General features: G+C 44.7%; 1 protein-coding gene across 11 annotated transcripts in view; it reads left to right on the top strand.

Annotated features, from left to right (window-relative positions):
* Positions 1 to 24608, top strand: part of ST7 (suppression of tumorigenicity 7) — a 342169-nt gene that overhangs the window by 244842 nt on the left and 72719 nt on the right. For all 11 annotated transcript variants that reach the window (XM_029614966.1, XM_029614960.1, XM_029614959.1 and 8 more), the window contains one exon: positions 4617 to 4714. In XM_029614966.1, the coding sequence (XP_029470826.1) occupies positions 4617 to 4714 (98 nt within the window). The remainder of the gene's footprint in view (positions 1 to 4616; positions 4715 to 24608) is intronic.

Genomic DNA, 24608 nt, shown 5'->3' with positions numbered 1-24608 from the left:
CATTTTACTTGATTACTTACCAGGTAAAGGGAAAGGCGACAAAACTTTCAGTTATTTGAAAATCACTGACTGTTCTTTCTTATGGCAAAAGCCACTTTTAAAGAGAGAGTACTGCTTTCTCGATAGCAGATTGTGGGAGGTGAGAAGCATTTTTCTATCATATAGTCCACTTTTCTAAGGTGAGTGATGAATATGGTGGTAAAGTTTCCTGGCTTCTGCCAGCATTGGTATATGAAGGCATAGATCCCAGTAAGAGTACATGACTGCTGGGAATAGACTGGATGCTGTCTTGTTATGGTAGAGATTGAGCTCTTATGTGGCCCATATGAGTTTGCATTTGCTACTGCCTCTTTCCTTCCTGTTCTGCCTTGCTCTGCTGTCAAGGAAGTGGAGAGGCTGAGCAATGATTTTTTGGAATAACAGACGGTGTCATTTGCCATCTGTGATACCAGTGGGTACCCTAAAATGAAAAAAAACAACAAAAAACTGTCATTGAATTAAGGAGAAGGTAACTTGCATAGATGGGAGACATGCTGGACTTCCATGACAGCAGTTCATCATGTTTACCTTCCTAAAGCATTGCCATTTTTAAGGCAAATACCAGCTTTTCAGCAGGTGCGTTGATGCTAATTTTTCCTTATTGCTTCCTATGGAGCAGAGGCACACAAGCATTTCAGAGCATATATAAAAGAGCAGTGGCGTAGCCAGAATTGATTTTTTGGGTGGGCACAAGGTTAACATGGGTGGACTGTAGGCATGCAGGTCTACTAGTTGTTTTTTTACTGATAAATAATGCCAAATTATGCAGCATAGCATTCACATCTACGCCTAAGTATGAGGTTTACTTAATGATACAAACATAATTCACGGTGATTTGTGGTACTTTAACCTTCTTATTATTACGATTTTATACACGGCTCCTACCTGTCCATAAATTTTGAGAGAGCGGTTGTGTTGCTTATATTTAAATTGCTAACATCTCAAATATAGATATATATTTTTACCTTTGTTGTCTGATCTTTGTATTTTTCTAATCAGTTGGTCCTGGTCTCTTTTTCCCATTTTTTCCCTTATAGCTCATTTCCTAATTCCTTTTCAGTGTCTTTCTTCTATTACTGTCTTCTTCCCTTCCACACACACACACACACATACACGCTTTCTCTCACAGACTCCCTCTCACACACTCAAGCTGTCACTCTCATATGCTCTCCCCCCCCCCCCCCCCCACAAGCTCACATTCAAGTTCTCACTTTCTCATCCCTCCCCAGGCTTATATTCTTATGCACACACAGACGCACATCCAGGCACCCATTCTCACCCAGACTCCCATTCTCACCCACAAACCCATGCTCCCAGTCTCACCCACACATATTCAAGCTCCCATTCTCATCCATACATATACACATTTAAGGTACTATTCTCACCCACACATACACACATTCAAGCACCCATTCTTATCCACATATTCAAGCTTCCATTCTCACCCACCCACACAAACCCAGGCTCTCATTCTCACCCATATATACACACATTCAAGCTCCCATTCTCACCCACCCACAAACCCAGGCTCCCATTCTCAACCACACATACACACATTCGAGCTCCCATTCACCCACATATTCAAGCTTCCATTCTCACCCACATACCCACCCAGGCTCCAGTTTTCACCCACACACACTCCCATTCTCATCCACACATACACATTCAAGCACGTGCACAGCTTCCGCTTTCTCCCCAGAGCAGGAAGATCAGCTGCCTCTCCTGCTGCCACCGGACTCCTGCTATCTTCGGGCGTCGGGCCGAACTTCCTGTCGGGGGGGGGGGGAGCGGAAGCGCAGCGCACAACGTCCGCTTCCTCCCTCCCCCCCCCCCAAGCAGGAAGATCGGCCCGACGCCCGAAGATAGCAGGAGGCCGGTGGCAGCAGGAGAGGCAGCTGATCTTCCTGCTTTGGGGGAGAAAGCGGAAGCTGTGCGCGGCGCTTCCGCTCCCCCAAACAGGAAGTTCGGCGGGCCCGAAGATAGCAGGAGAACGGGTGGCAGCAGGAGAGGCAGCTGATCTTCCTGCATTGGGGGGGAGGAAGCGGAAGCTGCGCGCGGCGCTTCCGCTCCCCCCCCCCCCGAACAGGAAGACCGGTTGGCCATACGGCCGCAGCAGCGCTTCCCCATGTGTGCGGTGATGGCGCGCGAGGCGTGGGTTCTCTTGTTCGCTGTCGCGGGGATGGGATCCCGCGACAGCCTTGCAGTTCCGGTGCCAGTTGGGTGGGCCTGGGTCTAAGTTGGGTGGGCACCTGCCCACCCAGGCCCACCCGTGGCTACGCCACTGTAAAAGAGACTGAGCTGTGAGTGAAGTGTGTGGGCAAGTGCTTTTGTGTTGATATTGTGTCATGAACATGCTTCATGCACTTTCTTCTGCTTTTTTCAGAGGTAACTGGCATCAGCAGTGTAACTTTACATGTCTGGAAATGGATAATTGTAAGGAAGCCAATAATATAAATGGAAAGTGAAGCTAGATCTCAAACCGTGCATAAAGCAGATTTATTTGGTATTGCCAAGGTGTATCAAGCCTGTTCAATTTTTTGTCAAATTACCCAAGCTGGCAAATACATTTTTGCAGGAAATTTTTCTAGGGCTCAAGCATGCATGAATCAACCCCTTTGTTATCAAAACTGCTCGTAAAGGAGTAAGCAATGTTAATTATAAGGAAGGTTTTTTTTTATAAAAATGTGAACCTTCCTTTATTCCTGTAAAACATTCTGTTTAACTTTCTTCTTCTATTAGACAATATTTTTTCCACCAAGAATGAACAATTTCTTTGCTTCTTTTATGTTCCCTTTTATGCCATTGATTTCTTGCAAAGTCCTGATAGGTAATTCTTACCTCCTGCCAGCAGATGCCCCTGATCTTTGGGGATTAGCTGGTCAGCCTCCCAGGTGCTTGGCCCACACTTCGTGCTGAAAACCTTCTTGTTTCCTATCTGGACACATATATGTTCCAGACTTCCAGTCAGCAGATTGCCAGAGCTTGGTTCTCGTTCTCCGACCTCCTCGTTAGAGTCCTGCCTCCAGAGTTTATCTCATTGTGTTGACTCTAGCATATTCCTCGCTTCTCCAAATCTGTTGATTCATCTCATTTTTGTCTTCCTGATTCCAGTTCGATTGTGCTGAGTTCCTGCTGACTCCTGGTTTGGGGCCTATTATCTAAGCCCTAGGGACGTGCATTCGGGAGAAATGAAATAGGCAACGAGACAAAATTTCCTGTTTCATTTTGGGTCGTTTTCAAAATGAAACTATTTAAATTCCAATGAAATTTCTTTTTTTTTTTTTTTTTTTAAAATCAAAATAAACATGAAATGAAATGAAATTCAAGGAGAAATCCACCCCCAAAAACAAAATGGAAAACAAAATGAAATTTTTACTCCTGTACACCCCTACTAAGCTCTTCTAGCCAGCTGCACCCCAAGGAGTCCACCCAAGGGGAAGGTGGTCATCACAGGCAGAAGACACTGCTGCTGTTTCAGCTATCTGATTTGTCTTGCCAGTGTACCAGCCACTCTGACCTTAGGGTCGCACTTCCAGCAGAATGTGGAGTTCGTGTACACGAGACACAGTGTAGTGACTGATATGTGAGCAGGCGGTTTTCATGACATCACCTCATGCTCTTTGCTCTTCCCATGCCTAATCCCAGACAGTGTGATATCAAGAGAGCAACTCTCTCTCTATATATGTTATATGTATGTTCATTTTATGAGTGCTATCTCTAACCCATCCAGAATGGTAGCTGGGTGGGTAACAAATATTTTAAATTAAAATAAATTAAAATACTGAAGGTCACGTATATGTTAATGTACTGTATGTTTCTGATTGGAAGTTCGGTTTAAAAAGGTGTGCATAACTGTTCTGAGGTATTCAAGCCCTCAGGGCATTTTTATTCACCAAAGTCGACAAATAGCTTTGTGCTGTAAATTTTTCTAAGTCACCTTTGCAAAGCAATGCCAGGAACACAGGAAAACATTTCTAGAATTCTACCAGTAGGCTGTCTCCCTGGCCTCAGAATTGCTAAATTAAATTTCCATGTAAATGCTGCTGAAAAATTGACAATGTTTGTTATATACGGTATTTTTGAGCCCTCCCAATTGCATTTTTTTCCCTAGATTCTCAGAGATTGGTAAGGGAGGGGGAGGTTAGGTCTGGCTGTTAGAACTGTGGTGATATAGCTGGGGGAAGTAGCTGCTGGATAATATTTTAGGTTAAGTTTTTTCTTTTTACAATTTTCTGTAAATCCTGCTCCCAGATTCTTTTTCTTGGATCTCTTTCTCTTTTGTGGACTATAATGAAGGGTGCAGATGTCACTTTTGTTTGAGCTATTTTCGGATGGAAGGATTATTGGATGCCTGTCTCTTCTTTATTTTTGCTTCAAGTTATTCTTGATGTATTAAACTGTAAAATGTAGTCCTGATTTTGGGTGAATTGAGCCAACATTCACTGTTGTATGCGCAACCCTATATTCTTAAGAACACTTGTAATAGAGAAAGAAATATTTTTTTTCTTCTTCTAAATTTCTTCTCAAATAATGTACAACACTGACACATGTTTTTTTTAACTCTTTGCTTCTCTAAGGACGAGACACCAATGTATTAGTGTACATTAAAAGGAGGCTCGCGATGTGTGCAAGGAAGCTGGGAAGGACCCGGGAAGCGGTGAAAATGATGAGAGATGTGAGTCTGCATTCCCCTAAACACTTTCTGTTGTGATTTCCAGTATAAAACGATATTGTTAAGTATAATAATGATTGCAGCATGTTCTGAAATGAGTCTGATTGTTAATGCTCCGCAGAGCTGCGCAGGAGATCTGAACGTGTTTCCTAGCTAGGGCTCCTTGAACTGACTGGCTGTGCATCTGAAGCAGTACTCAACAGTCCCTGAGGAGAAAGCTCAGCACTGCTTGGAACAGGCCATTTTGGTGGTTTGCCAAAGAATCACTTGAGGAGCAGCTCTGTCTGAACCGGAAAGTTATCTATATAGGAGAGGGGGGACATAGGAGAAAACATGTAAAATACAGGAGGTGTTGTAGAGTCGTTCCCTGAGAAGACCTGGACTGGAGAGTAAGAAGTGTGGCCTTGCACATGAGAGTAAGTAAATAGGCTTGGAAATATATTCTCATTAGCATCGGTATCAGCATCTTAACTGACTGTTTACTACATTTTCAACATATCTGGAAAGTACGCATGCAGTGATTCAATCTATTCATCCATCTGCAGGCAAGATAACTTTCGCTGAATTGGACCAAACAGGTTCAGAATTCACACGAAGGCTAATCACAGTGCCGGAAATCACCCTATTGAAATTCACCTGAAACTGATAATTAGCCATTGCAAAATGTTCAAAGCTTTGTGAAAAGCAGATTTTTGACACCTTTCCATCCCTGTGTTATGTTAAAAGAAAAAGTGAAAAGTGCTATAAAATCTATGTATAATTTTGACTGCTTTGTTTATCTCGTGGTTGAAAAAATAACTGAGCAGTGTGATTGGTTTCATAATATCATGGGTCTATTTCAAAAGGTGCCAGGCAAACAGTCAATAAAAAATCAGCTTACAATTATCGTTGTTCCTCCGTTGCCAGTTTGGAAAGAGCTATGCATGCACTTACAGGCCGATACTGTAAACTGTTTAACACACTATTTGGATGCACATTTTGGACGCACGTCCATGACCCCTTATACAATAAGGGGTTTAGCGCATCCGTAACGCACGTCCAACCCCCCCCCTGAAAGTAATAGCACTCATCACATGCAAATGCGCCCGAGCCGCACATTTTACGCTGAGCAGCCCGAAAAAGTGTACAGAAAAACAGAAGGTACTGCTTTTCTGTACTTTCTAGCGATAGTAAGTCGGAGGAACCAAAAAGGTTAAAAAATGTGCAGGTGGGTCAGATTAGGAAAACGGATGCTCAATTTCACGAGCATCCCTTTTTGTAACCCATGACTCCTGCGCCTCCTGCGCAGGAGTCATGGGTTACCTCCTGCGCCTACCATTCCAGACGACCAAGCTCTCAACAAAGCGAATGAACTAGCTGCCTTCTTCGACAACAAAATCACATCACTCCTAGCCCCCCTCAAAGGAGCAGCTACACTTCCAAACCACATTCAAAAATCAGATCACTCAACCGCTCAACAATCTTTGGACACAACAGATCAACAGCCTCCGCACTCAACCACCCAACAATCATTGCACTCAACCACCTTACAACCTAACACAACCCCATCAGTGCTGGACAAGTTTGATCCCACATCTACTTTAGAAATAGAGAACATTCTCAAGAAGATAAAACCTTCCTCTCACCCATCGGACTATATCCCTTCAAACACCCTGAGTATGATCACCAACACCATAGCCAAACCTGTTGCAGACATCATCAACTGCTCTCTCACTCAAGGGCAAGTTCCCAACCAACTCAAGTTAGCCATACTCAAACCGCTCCTCAAAAAGCCCAACCTTCCCACCTCAGATCCAGCCAACTTCAGACCTATAGCAAACCTCCCTATGTTAGCCAAAACTATGGAAAAAGTGGTTAACAAACAACTCTCAGATTTTCTTGAAGAAAATAACATCCTCACCCCAAACCAATTTGGATTTCGTAAAACTAGGAACACAGAATCGCTATTAGCCTCACTATCAGACACCATTATCTTTAACCTAGAAAAAGGCCAACCTTGCCTCCTCGCTCTCCTGGATCTCTCTTCAGCGTTCGATACCGTAAACCACCCGTGCCTCCTGCAACGCCTAACGGACATTGGCATTACAGGAGCAGCGTTCAACTGGTTCGAATCATTTTTGGAGGACAGATCATACAAGGTCAGGATAAATAACAAAGAGTCTCGTGCCATCGAATCTAAAAGGGGAGTTCCGCAAGGATCATCCCTCTCCCCGACTCTCTTCAATATATATCTTCTCCCTCTCTGCCAATTACTCACCAACCTCAAGCTTATACACTTCCTATATGCGGATGACATACAAATCCTCATCCCTATAGAGGACACACTACACAAAGCCATGTCACACTGGAGTAAATGTCTCGCAGCTATCAACAACCTACTCACCAGCCTCAACCTAGTCTTAAACACAAACAAAACTGAAATCCTCATTATAGCACCGGAAAACTATGTCCCATCCACTCCTCCGAATGCCAACCAAATTCCGGATACCTTTTCTCAACAAGTAAAGGACCTGGGAGTCATCTTAGACGGTGGATTCAGCTTCAACAAATTCGTCAACAACACAACAAAAGAATGTTTCTTTAAACTACAAACCTTAAAGAAACTAAAACCACTCCTTCTGTACAGAGATTTCCGCATGGTGCTACAAGCCATCATACTCCCAAAACTGGACTACTGTAACTCTCTCCTCCTTGGCCTACCAGCTTGCACCACAAAACCACTTCAGATGGTCCTGAATGCCTCGGCAAGGATCCTCTCAAATGCCAAAAAAAGAGACCATATCACCCCAATCCTGCATCATCTACACTGGCTCCCGATAAAATACAGGATCCAATTCAAGTCCTTAATGATGATACATAAGGCCTTACATAATATCGCTCCACTCAATTTAACATTTCAAATTCAGCTACACACATCAGTGAAACCAACTAGAAGCGCATATCAGTACAGACTAACCACACAACAGGCGAAATCCTCCCTGAGGAAACGTGCTCTATCCACAGCGGGCCCTTCTCTCTGGAACTCGCTCCCTCCGGACCTTCGCCTTGAACCGTGCCACACTACATTTAAAAAGAAACTTAAGACTTGGTTGTTCGAACAAGCATTCCCATAGAGCTAATGAGCAAGAAAAAAGGCATTTCATATCCTCCGTATCTTCCCCAGCTTACATCTTTCTGAAGAAATTAACACGAAACTGTACTTAAACATATGCAACACTATATTTTATCCTGTTACCAGATTCTACCAAGTTCAATGTTATTTACTTACTTATTTACTTATTAACCTGCTTTTTAGTTATTAACTGGTTAACCATTTTATATACTTCTCTCAAATTAACTATTTATGTTCATTTATGTTTATTTATGTTTATTTATGTTTCATTATGTTTTTCTCAAATTAACTATGTTCAATGTAAACCGCTAAATGTTCAATGTAAACCGCTAAATGATCGTTTCCTTAGCGATAGTTATGGTTCCTTGTAAACCGGGGTGATATGTATACTATACAGGAACCCCGGTATATAAATTCTTTAAATAAATAAATAAATAAATGACTGTCAGCTCGTAAAACTGAGCATCTGTTTTCTGAACCCGCTGACAGCCACCGCTCCTGGGTTTCCGCTGCTAAGGAGGCGCTAGGGACGCGCTATTGTCCCTACTGCCTCCTTTTTAGCACGACCCCTCATTTAAATACGGTATCGTGCACCCAGGAGATATGGCTGGCCGCGCAGTGGGAAAGCGGGCAGTCAACGCTGAGCGCCCGTTTTCCCTCGCACTTCACAGTATGGGCCTGTTAGAAAACAGAATCACTGCATTGAGGGACCCAGCACCAGGAATAGTGCTGCCCAGATCCAAGGCTCTGAACTGCCATTTCTTGCTGCTCACTGCTAATCCACAGGAGCAGACGTGCAAGAAGTAGAAGGCCGATGAAAGAAAGCGGTATTAAAAAACTAAAAAGCGTGAACTAAGATTTGGCCTGCGTTTTCTTTACTATTGCTCTAAAAATACTGTACTACTGATGCAATAAGCTAATTACGAGGGTGATTTTAAAAGTCATTTTTGTGGATTAAACGATGCTTTAGTAAATTGCCGTCCTCGTGTGTAGGTAAACGTCCACCCCCCCCCCCCCCCCCCCCGCAACTTGCCCTCCCTTCCCCTCCCTAACCCACCCTCCCGGCCCTATCTAACCCCCCCCCCCACCTGTGTTTTAAAAGTTACACCTTTCCAGAAGCAAGCGTAAGTCGCGCGCGCCAGCGGGCTGCTGGCGCGCGATTCCCCGGCCCGGGACCCGTTTCGGAGGCCTCGGCCACGCCCCTGAAACACCCCCGGGCCGGCACCATGCCCCCCGACACGCCCCCCGGAATGCCCCAAATGTCGCGTCGACCCCGACATGTCCCCCTAGCGAAGCCCCGGGACTTACGCGAGTGCCGGGGCTTGCGCGCGCCGCCGAGCCTATGCAAAATAGGCTCGGCGCGCACAGGGGGGTTTTAAAAGGGTTACGCACATAACTTATGCGTGTAACCCTTTTAAAATCCGGCCCTATGTGCGCAGCTTCACCTGCAGCAGGAGAAGGAGGCATTCTGAGGGGCAGGGTTTGCACTTCTGCCCATACATTTGCATTTTCAAAAGTTTGTGCGTATTTTCCCTCAGAAAACCTGAATGCATAAATTGGCAGGTGTAAATGCGTGCGAGTTATTTTCCCCGAGATAATTTTCAAAGCGAAAGTATGCAGATGCTTTCTCTTTGAAAAATGATGCAAAATGCATGAATAAAAATTACCTGTGGATTTTTCACCAATGCAAGCTGTTAAAAACGTATCCCCTTTATGCAAATTGCTTGGTAAAAAGTGCACTAACTTTAATATCATTTTTAATGTCAGTGGTTAGAGCTGGAAGCTAATATTAACTTACAAGTATAATTATTGAATCAAAAAAATTGCAGGGTCTCTGGCCCAGCATGAGACTCCGAGCCAAACAACCTGTGCCCCAGGAGCTCCGAGCCAGAGGGGCTCTGCCACAGGATCAGAGAGTTCACAACTCCCCCCGCCCCACCACCACCTCTCTAATCACACTACCCACTCAGTAGCCCAGCTCACCACCCATATTACAGGCCTCCCTATACTTACATTTTCTGTTGAATGGCTCCTCCTGCCTTCGCGATAGTCCAGTTTAAAATGGTAGGTAGGTGATTGGGGGGGGCTGGATTAGTGCGAGGGCAAGGGGTAGGTTGGGAGGATTGGAATGTTAGATGGAGTGGGAGGTCCCGAACCAGGTCTCTCAAGTGCAGGTGTCCCAGACTTAGGTCTCCCAGGTGGGGGTAGCCTGATTCGGGTCTCCTGGCTATGGGGATACCCAGCTTGGAGAATCCTGGTTTCTGAGTGGGTTTTTTTTTTTTTTTTTTATAACTTCCATTTACTCTGCTATGACAAACATTTATCAAAGTTTTTCTCCAGTTTTGCACCGGTGTTTTTCCCATTGAAATTAACTGGGTTATGCTTCATTGCTAAATCTATATCTGGAGAACAGCCGGGACAAACCTTGATTACTCTTCCTGTGATGCACACAAAGCTGTGGGTCACTAAATACTGGCAAGCATTTCCTAAACACTCCCCATCCTCTGTTTTATATCCCCCTCCCAACTCACTTTCCTCCAATAAATGCAGCCAGGGCCCATGCACCCGCCCCAGACCCTGTAATCATAGGCCCTAAATGCAGCCACTGAGTGTCAGCTGTGTGTGATGGCTGCGACTTCATGACACCGCCGCCACAGAACCCCCAGCCACAGCCAGTGGAAGATCTGAGTCGGGTCCTTCTGCAGGACAAACTGCTACAGAGCCACCATCACCCCCCTCCCTCCCCCAGAACACTCGTCATGTTCAGTTCCCAGGCATTTCGTTGATAGCAAAAGAGGCAATTAAGACAAAACACATTCAAAGCCCTGTGTCGAAACAGTTCGGTGCACATTCCGTCAAGTCTCCTCTGTTTTTTTTTCCCAGCCCTGTAGTTCTTCCTTTCTCCTTTTCCTTCCAGCTCAATTGGAATCTGGCATCATGAGCTCTCAATAATAGACCCTTCCATCCACTGTTCCTAGTACGGTTATTGCAGTATTGATCCTGAAGCTGGGAGCCATGCAGCTGTATGGACTCCTGTATCATGAGGACCTGAATCTGGGCCATCACGTGCTGCCCTTAACAGCAATCATGGCTTTCTCCTCCCCTCCCACACCCGTCTTCCCAAGGGACTATAAATGCCACCTCCACAGCAATGCCAGCTCCAGCCAGCGTGACTGTGATCCGTTCGTTTCAAAACGAACGGATTGCAGTCGCGCAATCCTAAAGAGGAAGAAGCACTTCGACCACCAAAAGTCACTGTTACATCGTCAGTGCACGCATAGCACTCTAATGAAGGAGCATACCCGCCATCATTTACAGAGTGCGTTTATACAGCCGAGATATACAAGTACACTCCATGCTCAAAGGTGATTCCCTGATGAAGATAATTTATTCGAAACACTGCAGTGTCGGGATCGATACACTGTTTGCATGAAGTTTCCCACGGAGTACCTTGGCGTCATAACAGTGAGTGTTTTATTGGTATAATAGTTGTCTGTATACCATATTTCACTCCTACAACAGTGGATTTGAACTGGACTAATAAGATAGCTTAATGGCACAATATTTATTAAGCATCTTTCGGCTGGGGTTTCCAATGATTATAAACTCTATCTAACAACCACATTGTTGGAGTTAGACCCTCAAAGTAAGCAGCCAAATAGGCATTTGATTTAGCCTTGTATTGGCCCTTTATGAGGTTTCCCCAGTTTGATCACATACAATCCTTTTGATTTCAAGCTAGACTGATTTTTGGTTTGTTTATTGATATCTACAAACAAACATCTTCCAAAACTCAAGATCCACCTGTCATCGATGCAGAAGACGACTTAGAGATTAAGATCAAAGAGATTCTGGATGTTCGTAAAAGAGGCAAGACTTTTGAATACCTTCTGTTATGGGAGGGTTTCGGCCCAGATATAATCTATTGGGAGCCTCAGACCAATATCTTGGACAAAGAGATACTTCGTCAGTTCCACCTTGCGCATACTTCAAAACCTAAGCCTGGTACCCAAAGAGGAGATCGCCCTTTGAAGGGGGGTATTGTTGCGACCATTGCTGCCCGACGTCTTCACTCTGCCCTCTTTACCTCTGTGGCAACTCCCTCCAGGTCTGAAGGATGGCTGGCTGCTGCAGCGTCTCCCTGCCGTCTCCCTCCGGCGTCCCCGGACCGGCTCGACGCTGCAGATCCGCCATGTTGCCTGAAGCCTAGGGCACGCGCGCTCTGTGTGAAGTTCCAGCAAGGGCGCGAACCTCAGGGGCATCTCCCTGGGATGATGTCATCCGCTTCCGATATTTAAAGGTCTCTGATATCGCTAACAAATTGAGTTAGCATGGGGTTTCTACCTAAGCTACTCTGCCTCCTCGGACTTACCAGAGGTACCCGCTCCTCAGGGGCCTCGCTCTCTCTCTTTACTTTTCAAGTTGCAGACAGAAAGCGGTACTCGCTCCTCGAGGGCCTTGTTCCTGACTATCTGCTGATTCTCTTCTTCTTGGAAGCCATCATTATCTACATCATTGTGAGTTACCATCGCTCTCTCAGAGCTTTCCCTGGAACCAGGTACTCGCTTCTCGAGGGCCTATCCTTTCCAGCTCCTGAGCTCCCTGAGACCAATATGTGAGTGTTGTCATCTAGTTCTGTTCATGAACTCTGCATATCCTGCCTATTCACTGTCTACAGTTTCTCAACAGCTCAGCCATCCAGGGATCGCTGTTCCAGTATCTGAGGGACTTCAGCCCTGCCGGGCACTTCAGCTCACTACTGCCACCTCTGGTGGTTTCAAGACCTGTTTAATAAAATAACTAGTGTGTGTCTGTCTCCATACTGTATATAGACTGCTGTAAATAAGTTGTTTTAAGCCTTTATATATAGACCTGTAAATAGCCCGTTTCAGTTTTATTGCTTTAACTTCAATGCCTTGCTGCTCTATGTATATTCCCCCCGGTTTTCCCCTCCCTGTTGATTGTAATTTCAGCCTACTAGTTACAATGTGAACCGGTATGATGTATGCTTACTAATACCGGTATATAAAAGTTTCAAATAAATACTCTAAGCCTAGCCGGTAATCCCTCTCGGGATCTTCCCCTGGGGGCGTGGTCATCTGCCACTGGCCCAAGGATCCACCTACTACTATCTCCTGCAGTCTATAACAACAGATTGCTAAGTCTGCCTATGGAATGCATCAGATTGATACTCCTATCTGATTGCTCCTCCCATCAGCATAGCGGATTATGACAGTAAGGGAGGAGCAATCTATATAATTTTTGAAAAAAATCAAAACGAGGGCTGTTATTGCACAAGAGAACCGGTTGCCCATCAAATTCTGCTACTAAAATTAGGTAGCGTCCCTGGGGATCCTTAATTTCAGTTTTAATCGATAGTGGGAGACTTTTATGTATTAGAATGGCGACTCCGGCAGACCGCGTTGTCGCCGAGGCATAGTGCACTGCCCCCACCCATTGACATAAGAACATAAGAACATGCCATACTGGGTCAGACCAAGGGTCCATCAAGCCCAGCATCCTGTTTCCAACAGTGGCCAATCCAGGCTACAAGAACCTGGCAAGAACCCAAAAACTAAGTCTATTCCATGTTACCGTTGCTAGTAATAGCAGTGGCTATTTTCTAAGTCAACTTAATTAATAGCAGGTAATGGACTTCTCCTCCAAGAAGAGGAGCTTTCGATGTTCCGCATCATTAAGATGCGTTTCCTTTACAAAGGCCACCGTAGCAGCTTTCTTTTGTAAAACCGTTAATATCTTTGTTCTCTTGCAGGGAGAATTTATACCACAAACATTCCAGGAAATTAATTTCAATGATTTATTAGACATTAATTAGGACCTATAGAGTGAAATGGGAAAAGGAAAAACAGAACACAGTACATGAAAATTCTGATATATGGAGGCCATCCCAGCTGAGACCTCCATAAAAAGCCAAGTGGGACTCCCAGGAGCCACGTTCCAAACCATAAAATCATGAAGCAAATTTCCCCTTTACGGACCATGAGTGCACAGAGCCAAAAAAGAAACCCCTCCCCCCTTCCCCCTGTCCCCCGCCAACCATCCCCCCACTCCCAGAGCAAACTGCAATCTCTTACCCCCAAAAAACCTCCGAAGAGGAAAAGAAGATCACTTAAGAGCCCACCGCCCCCCGCCCCCCCCATCCAGCCCCACCCACCGCTGAACATTTCAAGTGAGAAAAGCCTCAACCAGTATGAAGGCTAACCACATAGATGAAATCTGGCCTAGCCATCTTGAATCAGAATGGCGCCTTCAACAAGCATATCTTGATAGCTCAAACTGTGAACTCCAGAAAAGATAAACAAACTGCTCTTGAGATGAACATCAGGTGGTTTCCCAATTCCCAGAGCACTTGTGGCCCAGCGCAGTCACCGGCACTGAAACAGTTTAATTTGAGAAAAAAAAAGAAAAGAATGGTTAGACCAGTGTTGTGTCCCATCCACGCAGGAAACATGAGTTGCACTGGGCCCATATTCGATCGTTAGACCGGGAACTAAATAGAACACAACCAGCACATGAAGAAGAACAGCCTGTCCGTGTGTCCGAGGTAACCACTACAGGCCCGGTATAGCGCATCAGGATCATCAGTTCAAGGAGGTCCCACGGAGTTATCTCGTACGCTGCCACATTCTTGCACATATTTCGCTGCCTCCACTGGATCAGAAAACCATTTAATGCCCTGTTCCAAGGCCACGCGAAGTCGTGCCGGGTAAATTATTACCACTTTCTCTCCCAAGGCATAAAGTTTATTACAAAGGGGGGCCATGACCTGGCGTTGCTGGGTGACTGCAGCCGAAAAATCTTGGAAAACCAAAATCTTCTGGTTGTTATGCTGCAGCACCTGCCCCTTGCGGATCGCAGTCAGGACCCCGACTTTGTGCACATAATTAAGCACCTTGGCTATGACAACTCTCGAGCGGGCATCAGGCGCGCGTCTAGGGCCGAGGCGATGTGCCCTTTCAATGCAGAACAGGCCCAGAGCACGAGGTAAATCGAGCGCGTGGGGGATCCATTCCTCTAAAAACCGGGAGGTCCGTGTCCGCGATTCTTTCTGGCAGCCCGACGAAGCGGAGATTGGATCCGCGAGCGCGATTCTCGAGATCCTCTAAACGCTCTGTATGTTTACTCACCATGCTCTTCAGCGCTACCATTTCCTGGTGGAGGGTCTGGTGGCCATCTTGGAGCTCTGAGATGCGATGTTCGGCATCAAGGAAACGGGTCTCATAAGAGGCAACAGAGGCAGACATCTCGGTAAATTTAGTAGAAATTAGCAGCAATTCTGGGTGAATTGTCTCTTGAATCGCTAATTTAAGTTCCGCAAGCCCTGTAGCTGGAATCGGGACAGGAAGCGAGTCCCCCTCCTCCACCGGGGCCTCTGGGGCCCGCGAGCATTCTTTCTCTTTTTCTTTGTCCTTCTTTTGTTGACGGGAGGCCATCATTCCACAAGTCAAGCCTGCAATTGCTTAGTATTCACCACACCTATCCGATAAAGCAAAATTGCATGGTTGCCGGAGCGGATGGTGTTAGATGCTGGGCGAGGGCGCCGAGAAGGGAAGCGTGCATCCTATCCCCTCACAGCATCATGTGATCTCCAGTAATTTTGTTCTTTTTTAATTTTTTTTTTAATTTTTTATGTTTAAACGTTTTTATTAATATTTTGAATAAACAGATCATAACAATACTGAGTCGGGCTGATTTCTGAACCCTCCTCAGGAGAACGCTTAACACAGTTCCACCCATACATTGATATCCCCGTCCACCTCCCCCCTCCCCTTCCCAAAGTTTATTTCAAACAATTGGTATTAATGAGTTTCATACAACCACTAAGTTAAGACAACAATGAGTCAGGTGGGATACTGACCCGACCCATAACCTACATCATACAAAGTAAAATTTCCCCCCCCCCCCCCTTCCCTTCCCCACTACCCATCCCCACCCAACCCCCCCACCCTCCCGGTGTGTGTCATCAAAAACAACATACAAACAAGTAGGCAATGAAAGGTTACAAAATCTCATTAATCGCAGGGTCAATCATTTACCACCAAACTACGGGCTCTATGTGGTAGGCTTTGTAAATATGGGTCCCAAATAAGCAGGAAGGTTTTCCAACGTCGAGGGGATTCATGAGATCCCACATGTTCCATAGACATCATGGCATGAAAATGGTTTCTCCAGGCCCAAAACGATGGAGAGTCAGTGGAGCGCCACAACAACAGGATCACTTTCTTCCCCACTAAGCAAGCTTTCTGCAGCAGTAGTCTGGAACCACTCTGATGGGGGAAACACAGCCAAATAGAAACCACATAGGGGATAGGGGAAGAGTCACATCCAGAATATCTTCTAGATAATGGGCTATTTTACGCCAAAAGCTATGTACAGTGGGACAAGACCAGAAGACATGTGACAGAGTACCCACATCCCTGTTACATCGTGCACACAGTGCTAGTGGCGTAATTGTCATCTGTTTTGCTACCAGAGGTGAGATATAAGCCCTGCTCAGAAATTTAAATTGTAGTTCCCTATAATACATGTTCGAAGAAACCTTGGCAATACGCCGAAAGCCCGCTCTCAAAATGGAGCTAGTTACCAGGAATTCCCCATCCTGGTTCCAACGGTCTGTCAACGATGAACATATATCGAAGCGTGTTGTACATCGTAATGATCTATAATAATTAGATAAAGATGGGATTTTGTCCTTATCAAAATGAAAGAGGTTATTTAATGTGTGAAATACCAAAGGTTGTTTGGAGTCGACTGGTAGCGCCCCAATATAGTGACGGATTTGTATGTAAGGAAAGGTATGCGCAACCCCCACCCCATACATATCACAGAAGTCTTTGAACTGCAAAAATTCCCCATCATTAGTAAAAAAATGTCCTATATAAGTTATTCCTTTATCTGCCCACAAGTGAAAAGACTTGGACTGGGATCCTGGGGGGAAATCATCATTTCCTATTATAGGTAAGAAATAAGCACAGATTCTAGGGATATGTAACAATTTCGTAAGTCGCAGCCAAGTCTGCCGGATCGGTTTAAGAAGGGCTGATTGAGTTAAAAACGAGGGAAGACTGGTCGCCCTTCCCTGTAATACATAGGAGGGGGTCCTAGGATATGTCACCGCAGAATCTGCTCCCAAGGCAGTATAATAGGATTTGGTCATCAACCAATCACGTATGATCCGCATATTACACGCCAAATTGTATAAGGCCAGGTCAGGAAGTCCAAGTCCACCATCTCCCCACCTGTTTCTCAACCATGAAAGCGGTACCCTCGATTTCCCACCCTTCCATATAAATCGACGCAGGGCGCCGTCCAGTCGCGCCAAGTCAATTTTGTTCTTAATAGCTTCCACTATTTTTCCTGGCACCAGTGTCAGGCTTACCAGTCTGCAGTTATTTGGGTCTTTCCTGAATCCCTTTTCGAAAATTGATATTATATTTGCTACCCTCCAGGCCTTAAGTGTAGAGGTAGATTTGAATGATAGGTTACAGATTACCTGTATTAGGTCTGAAATTTCATATTTGTGTTCCTTTACATCTCTGGGGTGAATACTGTCAGGTCCTGGTGATTTGCATATATTTAGTTTGTTGGTTTGCTGTAGCATCTCTTCCAGATTCACACTGATTTGATTTCGTTCTTCTAAAACATCACCTACAAAAAAAAATGTTATCTGATGCTAGAAGCCTCCTGTTTCTTGTAGATGAAGTTACAGTTAAAATAAACATTCAGATCATGTTTTTTTAAATATGTTCAGATTATATTTTCTAGAAAGGTTGATCCCTTGATGATGGGCTCCAATCTGATAATTGTAGACACTTTCCATTAAATTCCCTCATTCTGAATTTGGCATATGCTCACTGCAGATGTTTATTTTGCAGTATATTTGGACATGATAGCTTCATCACCTATCACTGTCTGTATTTTCCAGTCTAACAATATCGGAACACAAGAGGTTAAAACATTTTCTTGAGTTCTCTCTCTGCCTTATTTTTCCATATTAAATATTGATGTGTGCATGAGAAATAGGCATACTTCAAGTATGACAAATAAACTAGGAAATGTGCCAAACCTTTGTCTTATTATTTCAGCTTTTATATAGTACCCCTATGCCAGGGTACCTAACAATAAATTACGTACAGATATAATTCCATTCCTGTTCTACCCCACGTTTTCGAAAAATAACTCCAAGTTTCTTACAAAATGCAAAATACAACCAGGCACAATGAGTCCCTGCCCTAAGAGGGCTATAAACTCTCTGTGAATACCTGAGGCAATGAGAGATAAATTGACTTGCCCAAAGAGTGTCAGTGGCATAAACATGATTTGAACCAGCCCATTTCTCTAACCTCTAAGTCACTTACACTCTTCTCTGCCTCTAAAGTCCTGCAACCAAGAAAACAGACAATGATAGCAACTAAAAAAAAAAAATATCTTCAGTAGATCTTAACTACCGTACTTCTAACCCCTCATGGATCTTCTCAGCAGTCATTCATAGACCAGCTCTGCTTGCTTTCTTCTCTGAATTATTGAGCAGATGTGTCACATCTCTGGCCTTTTGAATGGTGAGTCAACTGCAGGGGTTTTTTTCCACCCTTCTATTTCCTGATACTGTCACCTGAATGCATAATTGTGTCTCAGTCTTCGACGGGGAGATCAGTAACCTCAGACTGATTGTCTGTGAGCAGTGTGCATAGAATGAATCTTGGCAAATATTACTCATAAAACCTATCTCATCAACGGCATTTTGATTGGGGGCTTGGGCAGAGCTGTTCAGAAATGAATTTTTATAATTGATCTTAAATTGAATTATAAGTGTTTTCGGTTCCCAATAGATAATATATATTTAAAATAAAATATATACTTTAGATGGAGCCTGTCAGAATAAACACACTTGGACCAAGTACCATGTAAAATAACATAATGAAGTTAAAACTAGCATGCATTAAGGGGTTTTGTTGGATCATGAATTGCTGCTGTAAAGTCTGTAAGTGCCTTGTGAGAAGAACCCTGGAAATGTGAGGTGTTAGTTTCTTCCAATACCTGTCAGATGATAACTGGAGGTTTTGACCGGTGCTTATAGTTTTTCTGCCACTGAAACATGTCAGAAATGAAAGCAGTAAAGGCCAGTCCAGTGGTTCAATTGCATAGCAGAACCAAGCGGAGAGACTGAGTTCTGATTCCCAGCTCGGGTCTACCTCTCCCCAGATCAGCTGGGGCTGGGGTTGCTGTGGAGGCAGTATTCACAGCCCCTCTTGGGAGGAAGGAACCACCATCCTTGCACGACAGCGACATCTAGTGGTGAGATCCAGGGCTTATGATTATTGGGTTCCGGTGCAAGGCTCCTGGGTGAGGATTGTCACTGATTTTCTTCTCCCCATCACAACTGGCTCTTCACTTACTGGACTTTCCACTTCGACATGCAGCATCGATTTAGCATCCACAGGAGCAGCTTCATCTCCCTTTTTGTTACGCCCTGTCTGAATACCTCTTGTCTAATGATATTTATTTCTTTAGAGAGAAAGTTTCTCAGTGGCTCACATGTGATCTGATACATTTTGTTCAGTCAGGCTTGTTGCTAATTCATGATAAAAAGTAATAAACACTGATACATTGTCAATCTAGAAGCTATCATCTTGATTTCTAATTGCATAATATAGCAATAACAGCTCATTATTTATTTATTTATTTATTTAGTTGAGAGTTTTTATATACCGTCATTAAGTTATTCACCATCATAACGGTTTACAATAGGTTTACCTATATCAAAGAAAAAAATGGGTCGTACATTACATGGGTGGAGCCATTAGTTTTCGGTAACAAACAGGAGTTTTATATCCAAAGGTGTTTTATATGGGGGATTGAGTGTTTCATAGCAATTTGTCCTGATGGTTGACTACAGTTAAAAAAAGTTTGAACTAGTTCAGTTAGGAGCATTAAGTGAGACATTTGGTGCTTTATGCCGCTACTCCTTATTTAATTGCCTGCATCATTGCCTGCATCATTGCATCATTGCATTGCCTGCATCATTGCCTCCCACAGGGAGGGCAATCTTCAAAGAAGTTTGCACAGGTAAAAAGAGTTTTATCAACATAAATCAGCCATCTGAAAATTTCCCCATTCTCAATGTGGCTAAAAGTCTGTGCGTTGTGCTACTTTTCCATGTGGACCTTTAGCCACATTGAGAGGAGACCAGGCCTTGTTTGGGTCAACATGAAAGTTCTCACGCACTCTCCCCTTGAAAATCGGTGCTAAGGCTGTGGGTGTAAACTGTGTGCCAACTGTGCACCAATGCGAGCATTTTGGAAATTGCTCTCTTACAAATGAATTTTCAAAAGATTACTTGCGCAAAAGAAAAGACCATTTACGTATGTTTAAGAGCAGAATGCATGTAATCTGGATTTTATAAAGGTGCCATATATGCACGTATATAAACGTAAAAGCGTAGTTTTTAAGCGCAGGAAAACCGGGCAGTTTGGGGGGGTGTCGGGGACATGTGGTAAAGGGTATGCACTTACATATGCGCATTTACGCGTGTATAGTTACTTCAGCTCATCTGCACATACACTTGCAAACGTTTCCTTTCTGTTCTCTTTTGGCATTCACTGGCTTGGCTTCTCCGGGTGAGTGGATGCTGGTGCAGGCTTCAGAGTGTGAGGGAAGGTCTCAGGGCCAGATGGGGGCCTGCTGATGGACACTGGGAAATTTTGGGTGATATGGGGGCATCAAAGACAAACTATGGGGAGGGGGCTTAACACCATGTTCCTTGGATAGATAAGAGCCTTACTGCTTGCTGTGTGGGACATACAGGTATATACTGGGGTTAGAGGAACAGATTGGGGAGATACAGGGACATGAAAGCCTATAAAGAGGGAATGCCAGTGTTTCTTCCAGCAACATTCAAGGGTTAGATAGTCTGTACTGGAGAGTCCCCTTTTAAGATGACTCTACTGACTCTATTAGATACGAAGGTCTATGCGACTGAGGAGGAAGACAGAGCAGAGGAGGAGGAGCAGGTACCCCTTACTCAGGGTATATAGGACTCAGATAAATGTTATGGCTCTCTCAGAGGAACAAGTCATGCACAGGTTCAGGTTCAACAAGGAATCTATGCACTACCTATGCCAGTAGTTAGAGGGGGATCTGGAACCAACCACCCGAAGGGGCCAGGCCTTGCCAGTACATGTCAAAGTGACAACTGCCCTTGCATTCTTTGCCACTGGCACCTTTCAAACACCTCTAGGCATCATGGCTTGCCTCAGCCAGTCTTTCACCTCTATGTGTATAGAGCAGGTCCTAGATTCCTTGCTCAGGAGAACACCAATATATATCCTTCCCTTGGAGAATACATGAACAACATGATATAATGTATGATTTCTATCAAATAGCACATTTCCTCTCTGTCTTGAGGGCTATCGATTGCACTCATGTCTCTACAAGAGCACCAGGAATAGATGAGGCCACTTGCACAACTGCAAGAGCTTTCACTCCCTCAATATGCAGGTGGTGTGTGACGCCAAGAGCATCTTCCTGGATGTAGTCCCCCAGTTTCCGGGATAGACTCACAATGCCTACATTCTCTTGCAGTCAGGAATACATGACTACTTCCAGGAAGGAAACATTACCGGGGGCTGACTTCTAGGTAGGTTTGTACATGACACTCGCTGCTTTTCTGCAACTCCATCTGCCCTCTCACTGTCCTCCTCAGAGCTGGCAGGCAGCACCCTTGAGTGCTGTCTTCTCCTTTGGGAGTCACTTGGTCCAGCTTCTTCTGTCTCCTCACTATGCTGCTCCCCTGCAATAGAGAAAATATTTGTTGGCTTGAACATATATGTTCACCTTTTTTGTATCTTTCCCACTCAGAACTCTTTCCTACTTGTGAGAGAACTGCTCTGTGATCCCTAATGTAGCACCTGCTGATATACCACTCACTGTATACAAAACTTTCCTGTGTTACAGACAGAAGCCCTGGAAACATCTGTTAGCACCTGCAATATATGCCTTAGAAAGGGCAGAGTAAATGGGGTGGCCATGGAATCAGGCTGCTTACTGCCTGTAGGTTTACAGATTTTTAGTAATGAGGCTGCATCATATATTATACTGGGGGTGGGAGAACACTGGTGATGGGCTTATCAATGCTAAAAGACTTGTCCAGTGTGGTAGGTCTGGAGGTACTATGTACATAGCATGTTATGGCCATATAGCAGCACATAAGAAGTAATGGGCAAATTGGCCAGATATATGCATGTGCATAGCCATGTATTATGCAGAGAGATCATGCAAGTGTATATTGTTAAAATGGATAGTATTAATGTGTGAATTAATTAGAACGTGCATTATTATACTTAATTTGCACGCATACCTCATTCTTTTTCTATTACTGGTGACCCACCTAGTTAAGTATATAGGCAAAGATGGTAATGCATACAATGCAATTTATGCATGCTATATACAGTAGGAATGTGCAGAGGGACCGCATATGTTACATTCGGTATTTGTGGGGGGGGGGGGGCAGATACGTTGCATTCGGCAAGGGGGGGCCCCGATCCGTTCATGCATTCCATTCTTATTCGTTTCCCGGCTAAAATTTAATTAACTACAACCCCCCACCCTCCTGACCCCCCCCCCCAAGACTTACCAAAACTCCCTGGTGGTCCAGCGGGGGTCCGAGAGCCATCTACTGCACTCTCGCCGTCGGCTGCTGGTATTCAAAATGGCGCTGATAGCCTTTGACCTTACTATGTCACAGGGGCTACCGGTGCCATTGGTCGGCTCCTGTCACATGGTAGGAGCAATGGATAGCAGGCGCCATCTTGTGATCCTACCATGTGACAGGGGCCGACCAATGGCACCAGTAGCCCCTGTGACATAGTAAGGGCAAAGGCTATCGGCGCCATTTTGAATACTGGCAGCCGACAGCCCGAGTGTAGGAGATCACTGCCGGACCCCCGCTGGACCACCAGGGCCTTTTGGCAAGTCTTGGGGGACCCTCCTGACAAGTCCCTGGTGGTCTAGCGGGGGTCCGGGAGCGATCTCCTGCACTCGGGTCGTCGGCTGCCGGTAATCAAAATGCAGGAGATCGCTCCCGGACCCCCGCTAGACCACCAAGGAGTTTTGGCAAGTCTTGGGGGGGGTGGTCAGGAGGGTGGGGGTTTTGTTTAAATTTGCTCCTTTAGATGGCCGAATAATTTGGTGAAGATTTGTTGTATTCGTGGGAATCACGATATGTTTCGCTTCCCCATGAACACAACGAATATGGCCCTATATGTTGCGGATTGCCAATACGTTGCAAACGAATGCACACCCCTAATAGTGCACACTTGCATACATCATAGAGAATATCATGATACCCTGATTCCCTCTTAGCCATTATTTCTCCACAGCAGCTAATGAACATATCTGCCTCCTAGTTTATGTGTCCTGTGTCCATCAACGTTTTTGACCTACCTTTTCTTGAAAGATAGTGGTCTTTTCTTGCAGCTTCCCATCCCTTTGCCCTTTAAACTGAATGAATGTGAAAGAGCCAGGACGTCAAATCTTTACCTCGGTGTACTTTGCTGTTTGCACGTCTCACTCCGCCTCTAAAACTGGCCTTTAAACCACCACCAACATCTCACCTCAAGCTATCAGCTGGCACTCCTAAAGAGATATAAATAGTTGACTACTATAAAGGCCTTTTAAAGAGTCTCTTTCTCTCTCACACCTATCTGGGCACTTCATGAGCTGTGAAGTAATGTCGTGGGGTGTGAAAACTTTACCGCACCCCACAATACTACCTGTGTGAAGTGGTATGGTAGTGTGTGGTAATTCTAAAATTACCATAAATGCATCCCTTTTTCTTACCACAGGCATTATTATAGCATTTTGATGAATGCAGGGGTTAGTTTGTACCTGGGGCAACAGAGGGTAAAGTGACTTGCCCAAGGTCACAAGGAGCAGCAGTGGGATTTGAACCCTGATCTTGCTGGTCTAAAGCCTGCTGCTCTAGCCTCTAAGCTACTCCTCCTCCTTTCTTGGCCTTATGCTAGTTAAAATCCTTACCCTTCCTCTTTTTTTTCCTCTAACATTTCACTGCATTCATCATTGTAGACGGAAGTACATGGGGCTGATGCTGTATTAATTATTTTCAGAAAGCCTGCCCTGGCACCCTCCAGGCACGTATCCAATGTGGCAAGACAACAGGAACAGCAGGGTGGGATAGGGAGGGAGACCCAAAAATAGTAAAAAAATATGGGAATGGGCTGCTGCAGTAAGGGGCACATATGGTCTTAGTCCCTGAGGGGGGAGAGAACAAAGTGAGGGACAAGCCAAGGAAAAGGAGAGATGAATGCACTGTAAAGTTATATTACAGTTTTACCACCGAACAAGTTACTTCATGTCACAGAACACAGTATACACTGTCTTACTTTTTTTTTGTTTTTATTGCCCTTAAAATGGGCAGATTGTACACATCATTTCATTAGTATCTACATAAGCTACGCAGAACCAAATAAAAGATCTTGGAAGGCAGAAATCAGTTCTTCAGGGGCTTACAGCGCCACTTACAGAATTGCAAAGGCAATAAAAGTTGAACGTAAAGGGGCTGTGCCCCTGAAAACAGTCAATGAGGCTTTCAGATCCAGTAAATCCTCTCAAGGTCTGAGGTGTGGAAGTTAACCTCTGGCTAGAAATGGATTAATAAATCATTTGTAGGAGAGCAGTCCTTCAAATTAAAGGTTTTTTTTATGGAGATTTGGAGGGTTTCTTGATTTGCCAACAGGGTCTTGAAGC

This window comes from Rhinatrema bivittatum, chromosome 9 (genome assembly GCF_901001135.1).
Source record: "Rhinatrema bivittatum chromosome 9, aRhiBiv1.1, whole genome shotgun sequence".
Classification (NCBI taxonomy): Eukaryota; Metazoa; Chordata; class Amphibia; order Gymnophiona; family Rhinatrematidae; genus Rhinatrema; species Rhinatrema bivittatum.
This window is presented reverse-complemented; position numbering and strand designations above follow the sequence as displayed.